Below are 23925 nucleotides of genomic sequence, written 5' to 3'. Positions count from 1 at the left end.
AAGATATAAGCTACTATTCATTTGGGTTGCAGAATAGTGTCTGAAGAACATTGGTAGTTAAGATTAATATAAAAAGCCATATATTGATATCTATGTATTCTCTCACTTATTGTATCACTCACATCAATGCATGCTTATTTATTTATAAGCTTACTTACATGATCTCCCTCCATTTCCTTTTGTAACCTTGTTCAACATGAAAGTTTTTTTCTCTAAAAAGAAAAAATAATCAACATAGGGAAGACTAGCACAACCTGAAACCTCCAAGCCATATCATCCCTTGTGATATAGTAATGATTACTTCTTTGCAATCATCTCCTTTCATCCTCTGTGTTTAAACTGCAAGAATAGAGAAAACACAATTAACAAAGAATCAGTCTCTTTAAGTAATGATCTCAATGTCAACATCAAACTTCCAATTTCAGTATACAAGAAAATGTAAACTGCATTTCCACAGTTCAGGGCCCAGGTAGGAACAGTCTTGATAGGACTCCTTACCCCACAGTTGGTATGTTATGAGCTTGGAGGGGAAACCTGTCACTGGATCCCACATCCCAGACCCTATAGAAACATCTGTGATTCTTTTCTCAACAGTGCTGGAGCAGAAGGTGTGGCATGGGAAAAAACTGAGGGAAGCACTGATTCTGAATGAGTCGAAGACTTCATAGCAATTCAGCATGTCCAAGAGCTGGTTTAAAACTATGCAAACACCTACCAATAAGGAAGAAAATAAACAAACAAATCATTAAAAATGGCAAAAAAGATAGTAAATTCCACTTCCTGATTTTTTTCCCCCTGCCAGCCTGTTACTAGCAGAGCATTGGGAATATTAGAGGCTCTGACATTCAGGTTATCTGTGAGGTCAGGCAGAAACACTGTTAATCAACCATCTGCCTTAGCTGATTACAGAATTTACATCCTAATTAAGTGATTGTTTTCAAAACTGATTAAAAATCCATCTAGAGAGGGAAAATTAGGTTATATACTTGTACACATTTCAGTATGAACTGGTATGAATGAGATCAATAAAAAATATTTTTTGGCATTCACAGACAGCAGAAGTAACATCCAGGCATAATGTTCAAGGCCCAACAGAACAGTGTATAAACAGGAAAGCCAATGCATGTCAGAGCTGCTCAGGGTTAATGCACCAAAATAACCCCCTATATGTGAGGCAATGAAGCCCATTTTGGCCTTTGTCCTAAAGATCTTTCTTTTGTTTTAATCTTAACTGTGGCTGACTTTCTCGGATTACATTTATTGCAACTATTTTTTTTTCTCTATATACTCATTAGAAATATCTTTCTCTTATCCTCATTTTTGGTAGTATTTTCATACATGCATTTTTTCCCTCATCTGTCTTACTTATTCATTCCATCAGGCATCTTTTTTCATAATTCTCATTAGTGTATCTCCACATACTTCTGTGGTACTTGGTATAAGGCAGGAGCCCCAGGCTAGAGAAAAATCACTATTTTAAACATACCTTAGCTGCCCAAGGCCACCAAGCAATCTACCAAGTATTGGTTAATTTGGAAAATGGAGAGGAAGATGCCTAGAATTTAAATCCTGGAGAATAGCTCTATCAGTTTGTGACTTCTTTGCTCTGCAGTTGGCAGTCAATTGTTTGTTTGAGGCTTCATTCTTGTCAGCACTAAAGTTTCTAATCTAGACATGTCTGGGAGTCTTCCATCAAGTCTAGTTAAGTGAATTAAGGGTTAAGTGTCTGGAGATCTGAGCCCAGGTGTGAAGTCTGACACTTTGTAACATAATTCTCTTCATTCAGTTGCAAGCAGCTTCTGTATCATCTTTCCTTTCATTCTCTTTCCATTCACTCTGTTGAAGTTAGAGGATAGATTAATATTTTCATACAGGGCTTGTACTTTTTCTTCCTGTAATTGTTTTACATTCACTCCAGTTTCTTCCACTTTTTTCTCTTCTTTTCTTCCCTGACCATTTTTTCCCAGTATCAGTTCTTTACACGGCAAATAATGATCTGTTCCAGAGTCAGATCCTCTCATCACTTTTGTATCCTTCACTGATTCTGTCAGTCTTTTATCATAAACAAGCAAATTAATTAAGTTTTTATGGTGTTTTCTTTATCATGTGTAAGCATGAATAAGACACACATTTAAAATATAGTTTTTCTACTCTCCTAATAATCAATACTCTCATTTATTCTTGGGTCTCTGAATGGCACTCTATATTCTCTCTTCTTCTTTCTAGACCATTCATTCATATTATGTAACAGAATATTCTCCCCATTGAATTCATTCAAAATGTTTCAAAATTCTTCCCCAAATCACCCCAAGTTCTTTCATCATTCATTGAATCATAACATGCAACTCTCATCAACTTATGGATTCCTACGTCCATGCACAGACACAAAAATTCTTCTGCCATATATTTTAGCACTTGCATTCATAATTAAGTCTCCATTTTACTTCCATGTATGCATTCATCAAAATTATTCTATATAATGAAATTACCTTGATTCAAATAAATTACATTTGTCCCTTTTTTCTTAGTTTCACAGATTCAAAATTTTTCTTTTGCTTTTTTTCTTCCTGTTTGTTTTATTAATTCATGTTCTTTATCATGTACTTCTATATTCCAAGTTACAACTTGCATGATCGTCAACATATGGACTCCTGGATATTGTACTCTACTGAACAGTATGGCTTTGGTCAACCAAGGCTTTCACATTAGATAAGCAAAGTTAGCAGTTTATTTGTCCTCATGCTATATGCAATGATCCCTGCTAAGGATCTCATTACACACAGTAAGAAATTTCATACATACTTCTCTTTCTTCTTTCAGATCACCATATTTTAAAACAAATATATATATATATATATATATATATATATACACACACACACACACACACACACACACTTATTTATTTATTTATTTATTTATTTATTTATTTATTTATGATGTTACACGCTTTTTTTCCAATTCAGTTCAATATTACTATGTCACTGGCCAATATGCAAGTTCATACAGTAAACAGATAACACAGACAATATAAAATTCAGATACAAGAAACTAATATAACTCTTAAAAAGCATATACTGTAAATTGTTATGCTATCTAGCTGAATAAACCTGAAATACTTAGTAATGTGAATGTAGAATGAATCCCATTTACTGCAAGAAACCTAGTACATGCAATTTCTAATGCTAGTAATAGCTTTAAATCTGGATAGGAATGGAAATGGAGGGTGTACTTACAGAATAGTTCTGTGAGTTCTGTGGAATATAATCCACAGAAGATCCATTCTGTAGATACCTTTTGGATTTAACAGCAGGACTGCTATTATAACCCACCTGAGAGTAACTTCAACTACCTATAGTGGATTTACATGGAAGAGATCCCTTTAAAAAAAAAAAAAAAACTTACTGTAATTATTTAGGTAATTGTTCAGGTGCAGGATTGATGTTTTGTAATAGACCCAGCTTGTGATACAAATTTGCTATGTTATTTAAAATCTTATTCCTTTCATTGACTGATAATGTGAAGGGATATGTTTACAATGTGAACTTTGCTTCTAAAAACATTCCTGTCTTAGGAGAACTTATTACCTGAATCTTGCATATATGCTCAATTTTCTATGTGAATTAGAAACTTTAATAAACTTTAGGAATCTTAGCTTTCAATGAAAACCAGCATATTCTGTTTCAAACTTTATTTGTGTGAAGAAATGAAATGAATGTGACTATATTTTGTGACTTTTCTGTCCTCTTCCCAGAGGAAAAGAATATTATTTTATGGCTCTATTTTTAAATGACTTCTATTTATTTTCTTCCATCTGAGGTTAATTTCTATAAGTGTTTGTAAAGTTGAATGTAAGATGCATAATTCTTTTAAGCGGATGGAAAACACAGTACCCTATCCCCCATTTGTTTCTTTAGGAAAATATATACATCCGACTGCTATTGTTTAGCTTTAAAAAATATAGATAACTTGCTTTGTAAGGAATTATATAAACTGCAGATCTCTACAATTTGGAAAAAAAATAGTTAAGAAGCAGACCTCAACCTTGGTGAACCTAAAGTGCTATTCATTTTCAACTGGACAAAGTAACTGATAACAAGGTCTCCCCCCTCTACTTCTTTATGCTGTACTGTTTTTCCATTCACTGGATGATGATGATGATGATGATGATAGTCAAAAATGTACTTATCTGAGTTTGAATGTTTCACACAAACAAGGAGATGTCCCTTGCATTTTCATTTCAATGTGATAAAGTAATTATTTTCTTTAATTATTTGAAATGCTCATTTTCAATGAGAGGAAAAAGATCAGACCCAGCCCATTCTTCAGGTTGACACTACTCCGGGTTTGGAAATAAATAAATATATAAGAAACTGTTTTATAGCTGCAGGAGGAAGCATCCACCTAGCAAAAAAAAAAAAAAAAAAGTGATCAAAGTATTTATGAGATTTATGAACAAATATTCTAGGAATTTGTTGAACTTGAAATCATTTTCTTACTATTTTTGTTTTTAAAACCCATTTTAATGCCTAAAAAAGACAGCATGTAATTCAATATTATTGTGTACAAATAGCAGCGCAATTGTCCCATTCCCACTTCCAAAAGCATTGCAACTGGTGGTTGAAAAATGCTCATTTAACTTTGCAGTATTATGCAAACATCTCACAGGAGACAGACGCCTGTTACCAAAGAAATTAAAAAGTCACTGTGACAATACCACCTTCCCTTGAACCCTTGTTCATTGCTGACTGTGCTCTTGTTTCCCTTTAAGGTCTGGCGCACTTGATGATGGGCGACCAAGGTATGGGTTCTGCTCCTTTTCCACTCTGCTTCGATCATTTTATTTTAATTTTTTTAAATTCTTTGTTTGTTTCTTTTTTCTGTAGCTGCTTCAAAGTCCATCATAACAAATGATGGCCAAATGCTTGTGAGCTGTCTCAGGCTGTAAATAATCACACAATCTTAGTTACATCTTTCTTTTTCTTTTTTCTGTTTTTTGCGCTGTGTGTCTATAAATAGATCTACCTTATGTTGCTGTTAAGTTTTTATTATTTGCTCCCGAACCCTTTTGTTCTCCTCTTTTTTTGACTGTTCCCCTTATCCAACTAACAATATGATAATTATTAAAAAGGGTGCAATTTCTAAAAATCTGATTGAGAAATTGCTATGGGTTTAAATATAATGATGATCATAAAACCCGAAATGCACTCTTCAGATACATATGAAAGAAGAGACTTGACTTTATACCCCCACAAAGAAATCTGCTTTGCATTTAATGCATGGTTGTTTGGAAAATGCAGAAACCATTTGTTCCTAGCTTCTGTAATGTTAAGAATACATTTTTGCAGCATAATGGAATTAGTGATATTTCTTCATCACCTTGTGCAAATTCCTCCCCACCCATGTCAGTGTTCATGTTACTTTTGTGTCATGCATTTGAAAAATGAAGCATGGGTTACTTCTGTATTTTCCTGCATGTACATGAAAGTTGGAAAGCAGTAATTCTTAAAATATGATACCAATTGCGTCTCCATTTGTCTTCAATCATTTGCCTCATGCTTTGTCTCTTTTCATATTTTGGACTGTGATGGCATTTACATTTACACACACAACTCTTACTGTTGTTTCTCTTTTTGTTTTCTCTTCCGTCTGGCAATACTTCATGGAACCATTTCATCAAATCCATAGGTAAAAGTAAAGGTATTACATGACTTTCTTCTTTCCTTCCTTCTACCTCCCCTCCCATTCTTTTAAAAACCATCTATATTCTGTAAAGTATGTCTGAGTGATGCAAGTATATATATTTAGTGTTGGTACTCTGTGTTGGTGGGAGGTAGGTATTTTTTTTTTTTACAAGAAAAGCTTATGTGGTAAGAGTCAGAGGAAGAAAAAAACATCAGACCCTCCCTTCAATAGCATATTTCAAAATCAAAACTGTTGTTTTATTATTATTTTAAAAGAATATTTGTTATTTCCTGTATGTGAATAACATGGTTCTTGACACTATGGTCTAACGTTGCAAGGCATTTTTATCTTGACACTGTAAAAAGCATATAGGTGACACGGCCTGTTTGCCAATAGTTTTCCAGGACAAAACTTGTGCATGGAACAAAGGTGGGACAGAAATTGGCAGAAATGTAGGTGAGAGTTAACTGGCAATAGCTAAAAGCTTTAGTGAATCTATAGTATATGGTATCAGAAAGGCTATGCAGAACACCAACACTGCTTGGAAAAATCTAAGGAGGAAAGGGTGGGAATTGGCTGATAGAGGCTTTTCCAGGATTAAGAGCAGCTTGGAAGAACAATCGGAGGCAGGCCTTGGAGAAGCCGAATTCAACTCACCTTCTGAGGTATGGATTCTGTTTTCATTGCCCTCCAAAATGCAAAGTAAATCTGTCAGAGGCAGTCTTAAGCATGAAGCCACCAGATAGCTGAGTCGAGAAGCTTGGTCCAGGGCCAACTGCAGTGACATGTAAGTCTGAGTATCGTCTGACCAGAGCTTTTGTCTATTATAGAAGCTTGGCTGCAGTCTTGTCTGTGAGATTTTTGTGCACAGGTTTTTAACCTTATGTGTATTGCCCAAAGCATGAATGCAAGAGAGATAGGAGTTCCAGAAGACTGAGAGAAAGTAGGTTACCTAAGCTTTTGGAAGAGGCTTTATTTGTCCCCTTATTTAAACCTTCTATGTGAGAACAAATTAAAACAGATAACTCCTGCCACATCCTTTCTAAGTTTGAAACTGAATTAGTGTATCAATGTAGAGTAATTAAAAACAAAGTGCAAACCAGCCAAAGCATTTTGGTCTCACTGATTTCAACTGGAAAATGAAACGCACAATCTTCTTTTGTTGCTATTAGTGGGACTCAAAAAGGTTTCTATTGGACTGAGTGTCAAAATATTTAAGTATATATGTATGTATGCTTGTATGTTTCTGGAAATACATTGTTTTGGCAATGTAATTGTATTGTTTGGTTAACATATGAACCATGGAATTTTCAGCCACTCCCCATTTCACATTTCATTTTACTGAATTTTATAAACCACCCAAACTGCTACAACAAATGGTGCCACTTGCCCACCATTTGCTCCTGAAGCCAGTTGTTTTGGTATATATGGCAGATAATATCATGAGCAACATTCATCATCACTAAAGTGTAACAATACAATAAAGAAATATCATAAAGAGAAAAATGAATGATTTGCTGTCCATTCATAACATCTAAATCCTCCCTTTGCCTAATAATAGATCCAGCCATACAAGCACAAATAAATCCATTTTAATTATTGAGTGCTGTGTTCTGGGAGTAGATTTGCCCATATTGCTCCTTCACCTTAATCTGTATTATAGAACTTTACTGTCCTGCTGTCTGTAAGTTAAAATGTTAAAATCTTGCTATTGAGTGTATTAGGTACTATGCCTAAAATAAAGCTCTAAAAGCAACAATTAAATGAGTTGTTCAAATAAGAAGCAAGAGGAGGAAACAACTGCATCTCTAATGTTTTTTTTTTATTATTCCCTTAGAAATAGCCTTCCCTATCAGAATATATTGTTTCATTTTCAGTGCACAGCAATATTTGGTTTTGGAACAAACAAGGATTTGATACCAGAATTATATATTGATTATTACTGATGTAAATGGGAAGGATTTAAAGTTTTTCCACAAATTATTTATAAAATATAAATGTGAATAAAGGAGAAGGGAACTGTTCCTCTAATATCATCATACTATTATACATATACTTGGCCTTGATTCATCCAGATCTGAAAATAAACATGGCAATTTGGGAGGGAAAAAACAACAGCTATATTATTTACCTGCTCAAAGTGTTTCATGTAATCAGGAGTTCTGTGTGATAAGAAAGTCCCCATGACAATGGAATGCTTACACAGTTCAGCAAGGAAGTGGGGAAATTGTGAGTGCAACACTGTAATGGGTCCAGTAGAAAAAACCCCATTCTCTTCTAATAAAACATATCTCCTAAGAGTAGATGATTTGTGGACAGAGTGACCCTGCTATTATGAACAATGAACTGTTATATTGCTATATTTGTCCCCCTATTTCTGTACATTGACCATATCTTATAAAAGCACTTATCTGATATATTATTTTCCTGTTGACTATATCACATGAAGATTTGCATCATAAAATAGCCCAACAGGGTAATTTTCAGTTAGGATAAGTTATTTTTCTGACATTTTGCATATGTCTATCACCAGGATTAAGTTGTGCGATGCTGAGATTTATTGAGAATTTATATCACATACAAAGTATAACTCTAAAGGCAAAGACAATTTAGGGTTGTTAATGTGTGGTATCAGATACTGTGTGATATAGACTAGTGAATGTGGAATTCGGTGTATGTGAATGGGAACTCTTCTTAATTTCAACTAGACAGAATTAGCTGGCACTTACTTGAAAGCTGGCTCTTACTTACACAAAATTAATTGGATAACCTCCAGGTACATTGTGATTCTGTTCTCATATTGAAAAAAAAAATCTGCTGTGATTTGTTCACCAATAAAATAGGAATGGTTCAGATATTTATGTATTTATTTCTCATTACTAAATTTCTCAAGGCTTGAACATGCTAAATAGTGCAGTACAAATAATTCAGAGGGGTGTTTCCTTCTTAGCAATACTGCAAAATGACACATTCCTTGAAGCATTGAATCAGCTGCATCCTCTTGAAGGTTTGCCGTGGCCACTGATTGCTTTCCTGAGTTGTCTGTGTATGCATAGAAGACACTTCTGCTGTAATTGGGAGGGCTGATTAGATCTTGATACCTGGAAAACTTGCAGAACATTTTGATCATTGAGTTGGCCAAGTATTGATTCTGGAATATTGAAATCAAATTTACCCCTGTAATGGTTCTAAAGATTAATAGCTATAGGCTTGTCAACTTTTTTCTTATAATAAAATAGTAATACTTAAAGATTTGTCATCTGTTCAGAGGCATGTGAACCATTTGAGGTTTTCAGATAACTAACTAAATATAACTGGAATATTTGAAGTCTTCAACTGAGGAATTAACTGATTATTTCAAATCAGTATATGAATTTCATCCTTACCTCTTCTTATTACTTATTTTAATTTAACATTTACTTCCTGTTTGGCTAACTTAGTATTAATCCTAGAGGGAATCTATACCTGTATATAATAATATCAATTTTTTAAAAAATTAAATATATATCAAAAGCAAATCAGTGCAAATCACATTTACAGTGTGCTCTGTATTGGCAGTCACAACTGGCAAAATTAACAGTCTGCAACTTTTAAAGACACAGTAGCTCCATCAGAACTGATATATTTTTACCATTGTCTAAAACCTGCTGTTCACTTCCTTCCTGCCAATATTTATTATATTTTCTCTCACCCTTTTGACATGGAGTTTAGGATGATATACATGATTTTTTAAAAAATTCACAATAACCCATGGGACAAAAATTATGAATCATCATGCAATAAGTTTGGTAGCAAATAGGGATTTGATCAACAGTCACAATTTCACCAACAATCCTTTATAGTCTAAACCAGGGGTTCTTAACCTGGGTCCACGGACCCGTTGGAGGTACATGGATATACTTTTTTTGGGGGGGGGGTCTGTTAATTTGGATGGGAAAAAAAACTACAATCTTATTTTCAGAATCCTCTAACTTAAATTTAGCTTTTCATTCAGTAATTTATGTAGACAACAAATCTCTAGGCCCCAAAAATGTTTGTTAACTTCAATAAATCTCACTACCATTATTATACTTAAAAAGGATTGTCTTATTATTGAGTTAATGAATTAATAAATTACATGTTTGCTATTTTTCAATATTTTGATATCTGTATTTGAGCATAATTAGTTTCCTATGCAATCTACGTCTATGCATTTCTATGCAAGGGGTTCATAGTTTCAACATACTCTCAAAGGGGTCCATGGCACACAATGTTTTAAAACCCTTGGTCTAAGCCTTGACTGCAAGTGGGCCCTGCACTTCTTTTTATGGTGGTCCTCAGAGGCCTTCCCAACCATAATTCCTGAAAATCAGCAGAATTATTTCTTGTCATTCTGAAGCACAAACTTCCTCCAATTGAGAAAAGAAAATCAATTTTGGGCCTACCATGTACATAAATTCACAGCTTCTTGCTTTTTATGCTACTGCAATTTTATTCCAATACCATTATCAAACCCTGGTTTTCAGCTTCCAAGATTTTTTTTTTCTCATGCCTAGTGAGTTTTTCTTGTTATTTCATATTCTCCCTTCTCATCACCAACTTCCTTTGCCTCTTCTGCCATTCATTTCTGTCTTCCTTGGGTTCTTCTCTCTCTCTCTCTCTCTCTCATGCACACGCGCGCGCACACACACACACACAAATGTATTCTGCCAAAGCATTGCACTGAATGTTTGCAAGAAAATAATTTCTTCATGAATGAGAAATACCAGTAGAGCATTTCTATATACATTGTCCATTGTATGTACATTCCCCTATTTTTATACTTTTTTTTTTTTAGGAACAAACAACCAAGGTGATTAGTTTTATTTTCCTGTCCCATAAGCAAACCAAGTTAGAAGGAATTTTTTTATACCAAAAAACCAAAACAAAACAAAAAAGTTCAAAGTCCCTATTTCTGAGTTAGCTTTGCTTTTCCTTGGTTACATGGTCATATAAGCAATATGACCAGCCATGGGAGGTCCATCTTTTTAGAAGTAAGTTTTATTTGAAAAAACTAAATGGCATCAAAACTCAAAAGTCCTGTTAAAGAGCTCAATATAACCTCTACTGGTATCTGAATACCAAAGAAATAAATCTCTCCCAAAGAGAGATCTTGGGGACTTTTGCAGTGCTCTAGCTAAATGAAAACATGGATCCCCATGAATTGTTGCATCACCAAAAAAGAGATGCAACTGTAGAAAAGAAAATGTTCACAGACAGCACTCTCCTGTTTTCTGAGCAGCCCCACTTAACACTCTTCTTGTCACAAGCTTTCTTTCTGAGTGCCTCCTCTTTCACTGTTCTATTGCTGTGTGATACTAAGCCAACCTGATGATTTTTTTTCTCTCCCATAGGTAATAGAATAAAGACTTTGGCAGCTTTGTGGTCTGGGAGGTTTTGAGGTTCCATGCCTTTAATACTAGTTGAACCATTCAATGTTTAAAGCTTCATATCCCTGAACATAATACAGCAGAGTTAACAGGGTTCCATTATTAAGTAATGTATAAAGCAAACCTAGCCTCTGTAAAAATATACCTGTATGGATAATTCCTTCTAATAGCTTCATGATTTTATAAAGGCATTAAATAGCAAAAGGATCACACATGCTATTTAATAATCTTATAAATTATGACTTATTGACCTTCAAGCTGTGGTCATTATATATATTGTCACATTGTAATAGAATTGCTACCCTTAAAAATGATATAGGTTTATTAAAATTTGATGTAAAGTTTAAGGTGCTGGCAAGATAGCAAATCTTGTCCCATCCTGTTAGTACTAGAAATGAAATTGCAGGTTTTGATCTTATCTGAGCTTTACCTGAAATCTTTGCCCCTGTGTGACACACAGGAGCTTAAACACCCCAGTCTAGTAAGGAAAATAGACAGGTGATTTTAATCCAACTATCTACACGGATTAGGACTTCTCCATCTCTGGGTAGGTTATAGGAGAAATGAAAGATGGAGAGAGAGAAGGAGTGTACACAATTGCTAAGTGGCTAGTACTTACTGTTCAGTAGATACTTAGAGCTTATAATTTCATGGGGTGATTTGTGTGGTACCTTTTTCTTTTCACATAAAATAATGAGAATCTGCTATTGTTGATGGTTTCCCACTGTGCTAAAAACCCCTTTAAAATGACATTATACCATTTGCTACATAATGCTAGTTCCAGAGACAATTTATTAAAGAAAGGATGGCTGCCCCCCATGAAACATTTGAAAAAATATTTGAAATATAACACACCCATGAAGATTTTTTTTCCTGAATATTCCTGTTATATGTGTTAATGAAATTATGCTAGTTCTGTTTGTTTGGTTTTTTTTGTTGCAACATGCATCTATGGTCCCAATCCAGATGTGGTAAGCTATACTTGGAAAATGTGTAACTACCAGCTATATTATTTAGAAATAATTTGTAGTTTGTCCCTTAGTGAAGCGTTCATATAAATATAATAATTTTGTAGAATAGTGAAACAAGGAACTGTAGTTTACATAAGATTAGGAAAATTGCTCATGTGTTATTGATAAATCTCTATCAATGAAATTCCCTGCTACTGAATTTTTACAATACATTTCAAATCTATTTAAGAATTGCTGTTCAAGGTGGAACATTTGGGGGGGGAAAATGGATGATACTGTTGGGTAGCGGGGGAGCTCCAAATCTCTAAAAAAGTCTTAACCAGGTTGGTAAACCTGATATTTCCAAGTGGTATACAATCTTCTACAATTTCTCAGAAGTAAGCACAACTGGCTTCAGAGGTAAGTTTGTTTCTATTGTAAAAATGAGGGACAATATATTGTGTCCTTTTCCAAAGCATCAACAATAAAGCAATAAAATACCAATTTACTAAGTTACTCTTTTCTCTCAAAGTCTCAAAGTTCTTATTTTATCGCAGTGATACAGAATAGATGTGTTTTGTATAAGAATAATATGTTCTTTTTCCCCTTGCTCTTCTCGCTTATATATGCTTTTCTTAAACCAACCAACCAACCTATCAACCTAAGAAAGCTTTTGGAAGTCATCCAGCTTTGCTAACCCATGTGGCTTTGTTTCTCAGAATTACCAAAAGTAAGGCCATAAATCATCTTAGCCTGTGTGTCATCATGTCATGTGTTCTCTTAGAATAAGACTTGTTCCGTTTATTCATTTTCCAAATATGAGAAATGGCAGAAAAACAATGGTAGTATCTTCTATTGCACTTATTTTTGCTGGTGAAAAATAGTATGTAGATTTTCAAGTGCTCAGAATCAGATCAGCTGATCCAAGTAAACATTTCAACTTTGCAATTTTTGTGGAATTTGTCTTCCACAATAAATATGACTATAATATTTCATTTGATTCCAGCTTTCCTCCATGGGACTTAGGGATATGAACAAGATTCCACCATCCCTATTACCATCCAAACATCTTGTGCCCTCCAGATGTACCTTATGGTTATGCTGACTGAAGGGTTATGCAACACATCTGGAGGCATCCAAGTTGAAGAAAGCTGAGTTAAAGAGATAATGGCTAGCTCAAGTTTTTGTAGGTGCCAATTCAGTCCTCTAATTATTAAACCACAGATTCTGTCTTATTATTAGTGTTACGTTTTGAACTTTTAAGATGCAAGATTGCATCAATTATACAAAATATTTTTGTTCTAAAATGATATACAAGTTAGCTATTTTATATGACGTGTTTAATATTTATTATATTTGTTTCTGAGTATAAATTCACTTGGTGGTTATCAAGTAATGGCTGCTTGAAGGATTGTGCATCTTTTCCCAAAGAAACTTCTCCATCCTTTTAAGATCAGCTGTTGGATTCCTCTTATAGTACTTGTGAATTTCAGTTGGTGATAGTGCAATAGAGGACATTCTCTAGGATGGTACCTCAGAAGATCTTCCTTCTTCTATGTAGTCCACCACCAACTGAATACATTTTTATTTTACTCTTTTTATTTACTACTTTTTATTTTACTCTTGCTTAATAAATATATTGGGTGTTTTTTTTAAAAAAAATGGATCTTTGTTTCTTTCTCTTAGCTGTTTTCAGTTTCATGATGCTTTATTATTGACATTTAATGTCTGCTTTTATATTTTGTAATCCAGTTTGAGTGAATCCTTTAGCGGGAAGGGGAGGCAGGAGAATGTTTTAAATAAATCAGTCAGGACTGATTCATGACTCAGGAAATTTTACCATGGTATTAAAAAAAAAAAAAAGAAAACCTTACATTCAAAGAATATTTGTTTTGAAACTGTACATGTTTTTCTTTATTTTTGCCTCTATCATGGACATTAATCAGATTAAAAATAAAAATTGAATTTAGAAAACAGGGCCTCTTTTTCCCTCTCATTGTTGCTCTCTGTCCAAGCCAAACTAGGTATTATGAATGAATGCAGCTGTTGGGTATGGTACTTTAAAATATATAAATAGCAACCAGAGTGACTGTATGACTGGGGGAAGAGGAAGAACATCTATCTTTTCACTAACTGCCAGAAGATTAAAAAAAAATGTTCTGTATTCTTATGTGGTTGAAATTGTCTTAATTGCATTTAATAATAAGCACAGGCCACTATTTCTTAGGGGAAAAAAAAAAGCCCTTAATATTCTTATCAACTAATGTAGTTGTAGTCCTTCCATTTCTCTTCCTGTATACAAGAACTATTGGTTAAAAAAAAAAAGACACATAGTTATCAAAATAAAAGGTCACATTGTGCCTATATGAGTCAGAATGTCATGGAGACTTATCTCAGAAAAGTCTAATTTGCACATAGAAAAACTAAATACCTGCAGCCAATATAGTCAATATTCCATTGAACAGTTCTCTTTCTCATATATGTAGATATAAACTGTCATTCTTACCACAGCCCTTCTTTGTGCACAGGAGGTTGTGGCAACCATCAGATCTATAGCTGGGGACATCAGAGAAACAGAGAGCAAGGGACTGATAAGAAGAAAGATGATTTTCCCTCCCTATAATTATTCTGTATCCGGCAAAGCTATGAGGGGCGTAACCTAATGCTTCCACTGCTCTTGTCTTCAGTTTTGAAAGACATGCTTTTCACTTCTTTCTGGAGGAACAAAAAAGAGTACTCTAGAAGGATATCATAGCCATTATTTCTGTCTTCCTTGTTTCTTTCTTTTCTGAACTGTCTGTAATACTGCCACACGCTTTAGTTCTTGAACGCTGACCTCCAGAATTTCTTGCTTACTATACTCCTACTGCCCAAAGTACATGTGATGTTAAATTCAACCTTCCATTTAACATGTGTACACAGTGTAAACAGCAGCCATTGGGGAGGAGCTGATAATATTTGAGCTTCCAAAAGAAAGGAATAATGAACTCCAACATTTCCTCTTTTGATTCAATTTCAAATGGCTCTGCAAAAAATGAGATTGAAAATGCCAGAAGATTAAGCCACACATTCCACTTCCAGTACATGTAACAGAACCTCAACATGTTGCTTGTTCTTAATAAATAACATTCTCAAGAACTGTTCTTTTGTACCAGATAAAAGCAAAGACTTTTTTCTATGAATCTTTTCCTCCCATACTGTGTTTATGCCCATCTAGTGTACCAAAACTATGTTGTGTATGTTACAAACTGTCTTTCACATCTTTGTTTCCAGATACTGCTTTGAAAAGCAGAAGAGGTGATAAGGTTTTAGGTGTTACAGGTGTAGGGACTGGCCCAACAATTCAAGGGTTCCTTAATTTCAGTAGCATGTAATTAGTTCTGAAAACTCTCCAAATTTCCTGTTTGAGCTCTTTCTTGTAAACCATTTTATTTGTGTCATCTCTTCCCTAAATCTCCCATCTGTACTATATATACTTATCCAGTTTATTATCCAAATGCCAACCCTGTTAGGTCTAAGGTGTGAATTAGATAACTTTTCCTGTTGTATGATTTTCAGTTGTTAAGTTAAACTGCGTTGTTTTTACAAAATGAAGATGATATGAATTCTCCAAACATAGTTTAACTAAATTAGATCTAAAAAGATATTAGGACAAAACTCACACCATATTTAACATCATCGTACCTATGCACTTCTGTCTTTTTTACATAAAAGCATAAGAAGAACCTTGCTGAATCAGGCTAATGGCTCATTCAGAATTTTCCTCTGCACATTGACTGTCCAGATACATCCAGAAAGCTCACAAACATAGTCAGGAGAGTGGTAATCCTCTTCTGTTGCTCCTGAGCATCTGGCATTTAAGATGAGCTACCTGGTTTATTTATTTATTTATTTACTTTTTAATTGCCTTTTTTCCTTGACCCACTTAGACTTCCTGCTTGCCTGGCTAATTTATTTTCCCTTTCTACCTCCTTTTTTGGCTTCAGCTTTAACTCCATCTCCAGCTTGCTTTTCTTTCCTTCCTAGCCATCTGGAGTGCCTGCTTTGCTGTAGCTTTAACCCAAGCATTGCCATTTTAAATCCAATAAAATAATTTTGGACAGCTTGACTGCAGTAGCTTCCTAAAACTGCATTTCTGGATTCAACACAGAACTTGAATTTGTAGCAGAAAAAAACTCTTTCATCATTCCATATTATCCATATGTATAAAGCCTGAACAGAATTTCCTATTATGCACATCCTTCAACCATCTCAGTCTTAATTAGCCCCAAATTAATGGTCAACCCTAAGAGGGCAAATAGACATTTTTCTTTTATAAACTGTGCTCAGCAGTGGTGCTATATTTGTCAGCCTTTTGCAAGGTACTAAAGACCTGGCTCTCTCCTGAGATTGCGCCTGGGTACTGGGTGAGCCCATTTTGGTGTGGTGACTTTTGGTTCTTTTCTCCATGTGAAAAATGTTGCTTTTAATTACAGTGTTTATTTTGTTGATTGTTAGCTATCCTGAGGCATGTGTCAGTTAGGGGGCCATATACATCTATGTAATTAACAAATATACTGAAAATTAACAATATCTGTCTGAAGAATATAGGAAGTTGAAGACTTTTTGAAAAGAAAAAAAATTCTACTGAACTGAAATCTAGTCCAGATTACAATGGATAATGAGCAAACTATAATGGATCTTCTTCACTTTCTGTTCCTTAAATACATTTTAATTTTTTTCCAAAAATAAAAGAGGTTTTATTTTAGGTAGGTGATGAAAATGTATTATTAATACAAATTTGGATTCAGTGCCAGATAAACTTGGTAGTAAGAAACTTAGAGACATTAATTAGTCCTCATTTTTTTTTGCCAAATTTTGGAATTAAACAAAATAATGCATTGCAGGGAGAGATAAGACACCATAAATTAAGTGTAGTGTACATAATTCCACATTTTCTCCAGCTTCTGGGACATAATCGCATTGTATAATTGACCACAAATTTTTTAAAATGTTGGTTTGGTATCCCCAATGTCACTTTTTCCCCAAATAACAGGCTGAAATTTTTACTGACCAGGACCAAAGAAATGCTATGTGTGATTAGGGTAAAGAAATTAGGAACATTTATGTAATCTCCATCAAGGATTAATTCTATCTAGAGTTATAATTAACAAATTTGGTTGCATTTTATTTAATTTTCTTCCAGCAGATAGAAATGGCACTTAGCCATTTTTCTTCATTTGCAGGTCACCTTTCAGTTCTTCCAGTTGTGTTTACTATATTAATAGTTGATACAAATTAAAGGAGAGGTGATAAACATTTAATATCTGGAAGATGTTGCTCTCTCCTTATTTTGTCACTTTTTCTCATTTTATTCCTTTCCATCCTGTACCTAGTATCAGGAGTTCTTTTTTCATTATCAGATAACCACTCAAGCATGCTATGAGAGAACATTGCTGCTGTCTCTACTATGCTTTGTCAGCTTATACAACTTGGAAAAGACCAAGTTGAATGACTGTCTCCAGCAATCTACAGTACTGATTTCTAAATTTGCCAGCTGATAACAAAAAGTATTTTTGGCCTTCAGCCTTCTCCTCTTATATATTAATATGCAGAATGAATTAGGACAATCTTTCTATGTCATGGAACTAAGCATATCAAATGGAGCATGTCAAACTGCTATTAAAGAGCTAGCTAGTCATTCACATCTTCTCAATTGTAACAGGATCACATGAAATTATCAGTAAAACTAATTTTTGCTGTTATTTTGATTGGTTGCCTAAAAGAAGTAAAATTCATATGCCATCCATATTTTCTTTAAAAAAAATCTGGGAATTTCAGTAATAGAAGTTCCTTGTCTACATATATAATGTGGTAGAGTCATAAGGACCTAGCACAGATTGTATTGTTTCATGATTGAATATATCATATTAAATGTTCAGTCCACGTAAAACAAATTTCCCAGTTTTTGTTTATAAAGTTAGGAAACATAGTTAGTTTTAGTCTGGTCTTGTTCCTTTTTGTACTACTAGTACTTGAAGAAGATATATGATTCATACAGAAAAGCAGCCAAATGTTGTTTTCTTTCTTTTGCAGTCTGGAGCTGTACAGTTCATTTTAAAACTCTTCTTTCCACTTCATTCTGCTATGAACGTGTGTGTGAAAGTGTGAGAGAAAATGGGGAACAGATTTAGAGTATACCTGAGGTACACATAGACTTACAGTATATGTCTGAGAGACTCTATCATTTGCTGATTTTGCTTTCAAATGTTACATATTAAATGCATTTTTTCCCCCTTATGCTAGACTCAGTTTCTTATTTCTGTGAAATGGCTTCTATTGAATCTGAAAAAACATGGGTTAAATGAAGTGGTTTCAGACCCTAACAATCTCTAATAATAAGGATCCCAGTCAAGTTACTTCCCTATTATTCTTAGATCTGCTTGTTAGTTTCAACTAGGTTCCCTGCTCTCCATCCATCAGCCATAATGGGGGCCGGTTATCACTGAAAAATGTCAGACTTCATATCTTGCATAAAATGTGGATTCTCCAGAAATTCATGCTCACATTCTATAACAGCAGAAGCTTCACAGTCTCATCCCAGCTGAGTAAGTTGCTATGAAATAGGCAAGAAAGTAGTCATATTACTCAAGATCTTCCAGTGCTTAAATCCTAGGCCTTTAGCCATGCTTTTCCTAGTCTTGAGATACAGGGACATTTTTTCCGTGCTTACATCATGTACTGTCTGACCTAAGAAGCCCTGATTCCCACCTTGCCAGCTTCAGTCCTTACAAAAAGAGAGGAACATAGAAACCATTTTAATGATTCCTGAAGAAGAGATATAATGACTCCTCAGCTCTACTTTCACCTGTTCCAAAGAACAATTAGCTATTTTAAGCCACAGTTGCTTCGCACAGTAAGAATGACCGAATTTGGCCATCATCCTGGAGTACTAGCTGTACCTTCCAGGAGTGGAGAAAACAGGACAAATGTATTACAAAAACTGTTACATTCAGCATTTGTTTTCGTAAAAGAAGTGATGCCTGTGATAGCCATAACTGAAAATTCATGCAAAAATAGGAATAGGTGAAGAAAATGACTCTTTGCAAACAAATGTGCAGCTGGTTCCATTTCAAACCTTTACAAAGTTATTCAGTAATACTTAATGTCATATCTTTTAGAAGTGGCCATGTATTATTCTTATGAGAGTTAGGTCCAACACATCTGGAGGGTATCAGGTTGGGAAAGGTTGATATTTACATATGCATGTGCATTTCTTTACTCTTTTAAGACTCTTCTCTACAAGAGACAGCATATAAACAACTGAGAAAATTATTTGTGGATAGATTTAGTAGGCATAGCACTTGGGCATATTAAATTTGCACAAATTTAATTGACTTTCCTAAGTATTTAAGCCATAAACCCAGAGTTCTGACAACTTCTTCAAGCACACATAAGTATTAACGAATATAGTGTATGAAAATGCAAATCTCGGGATGCAGATTTATTGATTGATTGATTATGTGCCATCAAGTCGTTTTTGACTCCTAGTGACCACATAGATAGATTTTTTCCATGACGATCAATCAGATTTATTAGTGGTATACTATAAAGGAAAAGTATCCAGACATAGCCATTTGTGTACAATTCCTATACTTTCCTGTTCCTTTCATCTTTTTTCCCCATAGCAAACAAATGCAAATCAAATCTGTTAAATAAATCTATTGAGCTAGCAGCCATTCATCTGAAAGCACCGTAATCTGAGCTTTCACATCACATCCTTCTTCATTATAGTACTGCAATAGGAAACAGCAACGTTCTCAATAGAGCTCTTTTAAATATATATATATAGTGGGACTTTCTCATTGTTTGAATGTTTAAAATTATCAGAAGATTGCTTTGTAGTAGCCTTGCCAACATGGCACTACAAGATATCTGGAAGGTGCCAGATTGGACAAGTTAACGCAAAGAATGTTTATCCTCTGGCATATAACAACACATTTCAGGGTTTCCTAGACCTAGATTGTTCGTTCTCTCTCTCTCTCTCTCTCTCTCTCTCTCTCTCTCTCTCCTCTCCACAAAAATATATTGTCAGCTTTTTACCAAACAAGAGTAATTTTTCAGTAAAAAAAATCAAATATTTCATTTTGACATATAGTTCTGAGGGAATACAATTTGTTGTCACTAATTTACATATATATATATATATATATATAATCAAACTTGTATGCCGCCCATCTCCCCCAACGGGTGTCTCTGGGCGGCTCACAATAATAAAAAAGAAAAAACACAAGTCCCTCCAACCATGGATAAAATCTATAAATAATTAAAAAACATATATTAAAAATGCCCTAAAACCTCCTATAATTTTTAGCCCTAAAAACCTGCAAGATGCTTGGGGGGGGGGGGGATAAACCCATCACCCCACCAGCCATCTCCATCTTAAATATATATTTAAGCACTGAGTACACCTGCTGCTCAGTCTCTCTCCTACATTTTTTTCATTCTGCCTAGAACAGTGAGCCTGTATATTAATGTTTACATTTATCTCTCTCCCAACTGACTGTCAGACTTTAAGCAAGGCATGTGTATAAATCTGTACTATCCAAAAACTCAGCCCTGTATTCAGGAACTAGATAACAGCAGAGATTTTACAGGCTTGACATTACTAGATAAATGGCTTTATTGCAGAAAAGAAAGAAGTCATGTATACACAGAAGTTCTGACTATTGCAGAACTCAGAAATCAAGATATATGTATGTAAGTATGTCTTTCTCTCAGCTGCAGGGTTTAAACCTCAACCTTCTTCTTCCCATTCTTTTGAGTCAATGGACTTATTCTTTTTCCAGCACTGACACTGAAAGGTGTTCGCTCAGTGTTTACACAGTGATGCTGTCTTAGCAAGTCTGGTTCCTGCTTCTTTGGCTTCAGCCTTTAAACTATTCCTGGGATGCTGTGGCAGCCTTGGTCATTTTAGAAATAAACGTTTATTCTATCCTCAAAGAGGATGATTTACAGTTTATTTTAAATATTATATTTCTATCCATTAACATTGTTTGCACAAAGAAATATTATTGATATTGATTGTTCTTTATTTTTAGATGCTATTGAAATGAAAATGGGGAAGAAAACAAAAAGTAGCTAAATACTGGAATTTGTTCTCATATTTTCATTGCCCCAACCTCCACAGGGGTGACAGAGGGCTGCTAAAGCCCTAAATATTCATAAGTGAGGGACAAGATACATACATTTTCTATGTTGTAAGGTGATTTTTTCCTCTCCATTTCTACATCCACCTATAGTTTATGGACAACCCAAGCTTTGGGTATTTGGTTGTTTTTCCACCTTTGGTATTGGATGGGGTAGCACTGTCCCAGACAGAGCCGGTGCACAATCTGGGGGTCCTCTTGGACTTGCGACTCCTGCTTGAAGAGTAGGTGGCAGCTGTGGCTAAGAGGGCCTTTGCACACCTTCAGGTTGTGCACCATTTGTGCCCATTCCTGGACTTGGAGGCTCTCTTCACAGTCACTCATGCCCTCATTGCCTCCCGTTTGGATTATTGCAACATGGTCTACATGGGGCTGCCCTTGAAGAGCATTTGGAAGTTTCAACTCATGCAAAATATGGCTGCATGGGTAGTAAATGGTTCTGGATATACAGCACATGTAACACCACTACGACAGGAGCTGCATTGGTTGCCGGTGTGTTTCTGGGTGCAATTCAAGATGCTGGTTGTTACCTCTGAAGACCTGCATGGCTTAGGACTGGGTTACCTAAGGGACCATCTTCTCTCAATAGTTTCTAGACCGTCCAATTCGGTCTAGTAGATTGGGGGTGCTGTGGATCCCGTCAGCCAAAGAATGTTGGCTGGTGGGGACCAGAAGACAGGCCTTCTCAGCAGCAGCCCCTGCCCTTTGGAGCATTCTTCCTTTGGAGCTCAGGATGGCCCCAACCCTGCTAGCCTTTTGTAAGGCTTTAAAAACCCCGCTATGTGCATGAGCCTGGAGTCCCAAAAGTGTTAAGGGCCCCATTACCTGGTTGCACTGTTGATTTTTATGTAATTTTTATGATAATTCTCAGCTGCCTATATGTATAATTTGTAACTGTTTTAATGGTTTTAATTATTGAAATTGTTTGCCACCCAGAGTCACTTGGATTGAGATGGGCAGCTATAGAAATTGCATAAATAAATAAATTTCTCCCCATCTTTACTTTTACTCTCCAGAAAACTAAGGAGGGTCCCTTCTGAAATGCTTCCTACATCCCCTCTGTTTTTGTGGGCTGAGATATATTTTGCATGTAGGTTGTTTAGTCTGTGGCTCTTTCTTCTGTCTCCCAAGGTTATTCTTACATACTATTACAGTTCTCCACATAAGTCCTAAAACTAGACAAAGAGAACCCACTTCAACAAATGAGTCAAAACCATTATACTTGTTCATTTATTTATTGCGGAAAATGATCCAAAGCTACATATTTGTGCATATATGGCAAATGTCCCCCCCCCCCAATCAACAGTTATTTCATCATTCTTATCAAGTAATTACAAGGCAGCTGAGCTGTGTTGACCTAAAGGTTGTCTTGATCCTGGAACCACTGTGTTGTCAACTTCATTCCTAATATCAACAGAGATGAGGCAGAGCCAATCTGCTTGAGTTGGCAGATCCATCTTGTAAAAAGCAGCATCAATGCATACACAGAACCCAATGTGACCAAAACAGCATGGCTACTCCATTCCACTAATATATAAAATTAAATTTGTATACTGACCTACTGTTCATTCCAACATTCAAATGACTTACCACAATTTTAAAAAGTATAGTATAAAACATATATAAGTTATATCTATATCTACTGTATATCTATAGCATAGTGGTTAGAGCACCACCCTTTGACATGGGAGACCAGGGTTGAAATCCTGGCTAGAATCTACCTTACCAGTAGGGGTTCTTGGGCAAAGACCCCCCCAATGCTTCACCTGCCTACCATGAATATAAGAGTGACACAAACTAAGAGAGTGTTGCCACCTTGGGCATTGGCCAGATTAACAAGGTCCATACCATTCCCCAAGATGTTGGGGAATCAGGACAATCTGATGATAAGTGGGCCACTGGAACAAACCATACATGGATGAGACAAGAGAACCTGGAATTGATGGAATGCTACTACAACAGTAGATCTAATGGGGGGGACATATGAACCATATGAGGGAACTATGGATAGACAGAAGACCGGCATCCACACTAACTGAGAAACAGCTAGTTACCTAACACTTCAAAATAGTGAAGAGGAAGCTGCTCTCACAACCTGAGATAGTTCAACTCCATATTACATCCTGGACTCAAGAAGACCTGGAAGAACAACTGGATATGCAGCCAACACCTGAAGCTGGAGCATCATTGCCACCCCCTCCATTACAGAGCACAGCAGCTGATATGAGGCATAAGATCATGGATACTAGCTACAGTCAACCCTTGAGACCGATTACCAAGGCTCAGTGAAGAACTACCATCAGATAGTATGCTAGAAGATGCCAATAGAGCCCTCATGACAATCCCTACTACCACTATAACTCAAACCAATGAACTGGTATATGCTACAGCCACTGTGATACTGGAGATGCTTGGTAACATGAGTACATACCCTCCACCCAGAAAATGAGGTTGGAGGCTAAGATCAAGGCAACTCAGAGAGAAGTTAGTCAGCTGGCGGAACTACAGAAAGGTGTGGAAACTAAGGATAAGACTCAGCTACTGAAAAAATACATGGGCCTGACTCCATCTGAAGCCCTAGAGACTGCTAAACAAAGGCTCACAGCACTGGCTGCCAGATACACTAGAGAAGCAGAGGCCAAGAAGATAAATGCCCTGTTCTCCAAAGAACCATCCAAGGTATACTCCCAACTG

General features: G+C 35.5%; 1 protein-coding gene across 15 annotated transcripts in view; it reads left to right on the top strand.

Annotated features, from left to right (window-relative positions):
* The window catches only part of NRXN1 (neurexin 1), a 986667-nt gene that overhangs the window by 112438 nt on the left and 850304 nt on the right, over nucleotides 1–23925 (top strand). For 10 of the 15 annotated variants that reach the window (XM_088149217.1, XM_088149185.1, XM_088149194.1 and 7 more), the window contains exon 3: nucleotides 4772–4801. The exons of the other annotated variants lie outside the window; for them this stretch is intronic. In XM_088149217.1, the coding sequence (XP_088005343.1) occupies nucleotides 4772–4801 (30 nt within the window). The remainder of the gene's footprint in view (nucleotides 1–4771; nucleotides 4802–23925) is intronic. 15 annotated transcript variants of the gene reach the window in all.

This window comes from Python bivittatus, unplaced genomic scaffold, assembly GCF_059951505.1.
Source record: "Python bivittatus isolate LINGU-HERP-01145 unplaced genomic scaffold, Pbiv_v1 ctg000020_np1212, whole genome shotgun sequence".
NCBI classification, from domain to species: domain Eukaryota; kingdom Metazoa; phylum Chordata; class Lepidosauria; order Squamata; family Pythonidae; genus Python; species Python bivittatus.
The sequence above is the reverse complement of the archived record's forward strand: the minus strand, read 5'-3'. Positions and strand labels throughout refer to the sequence as shown.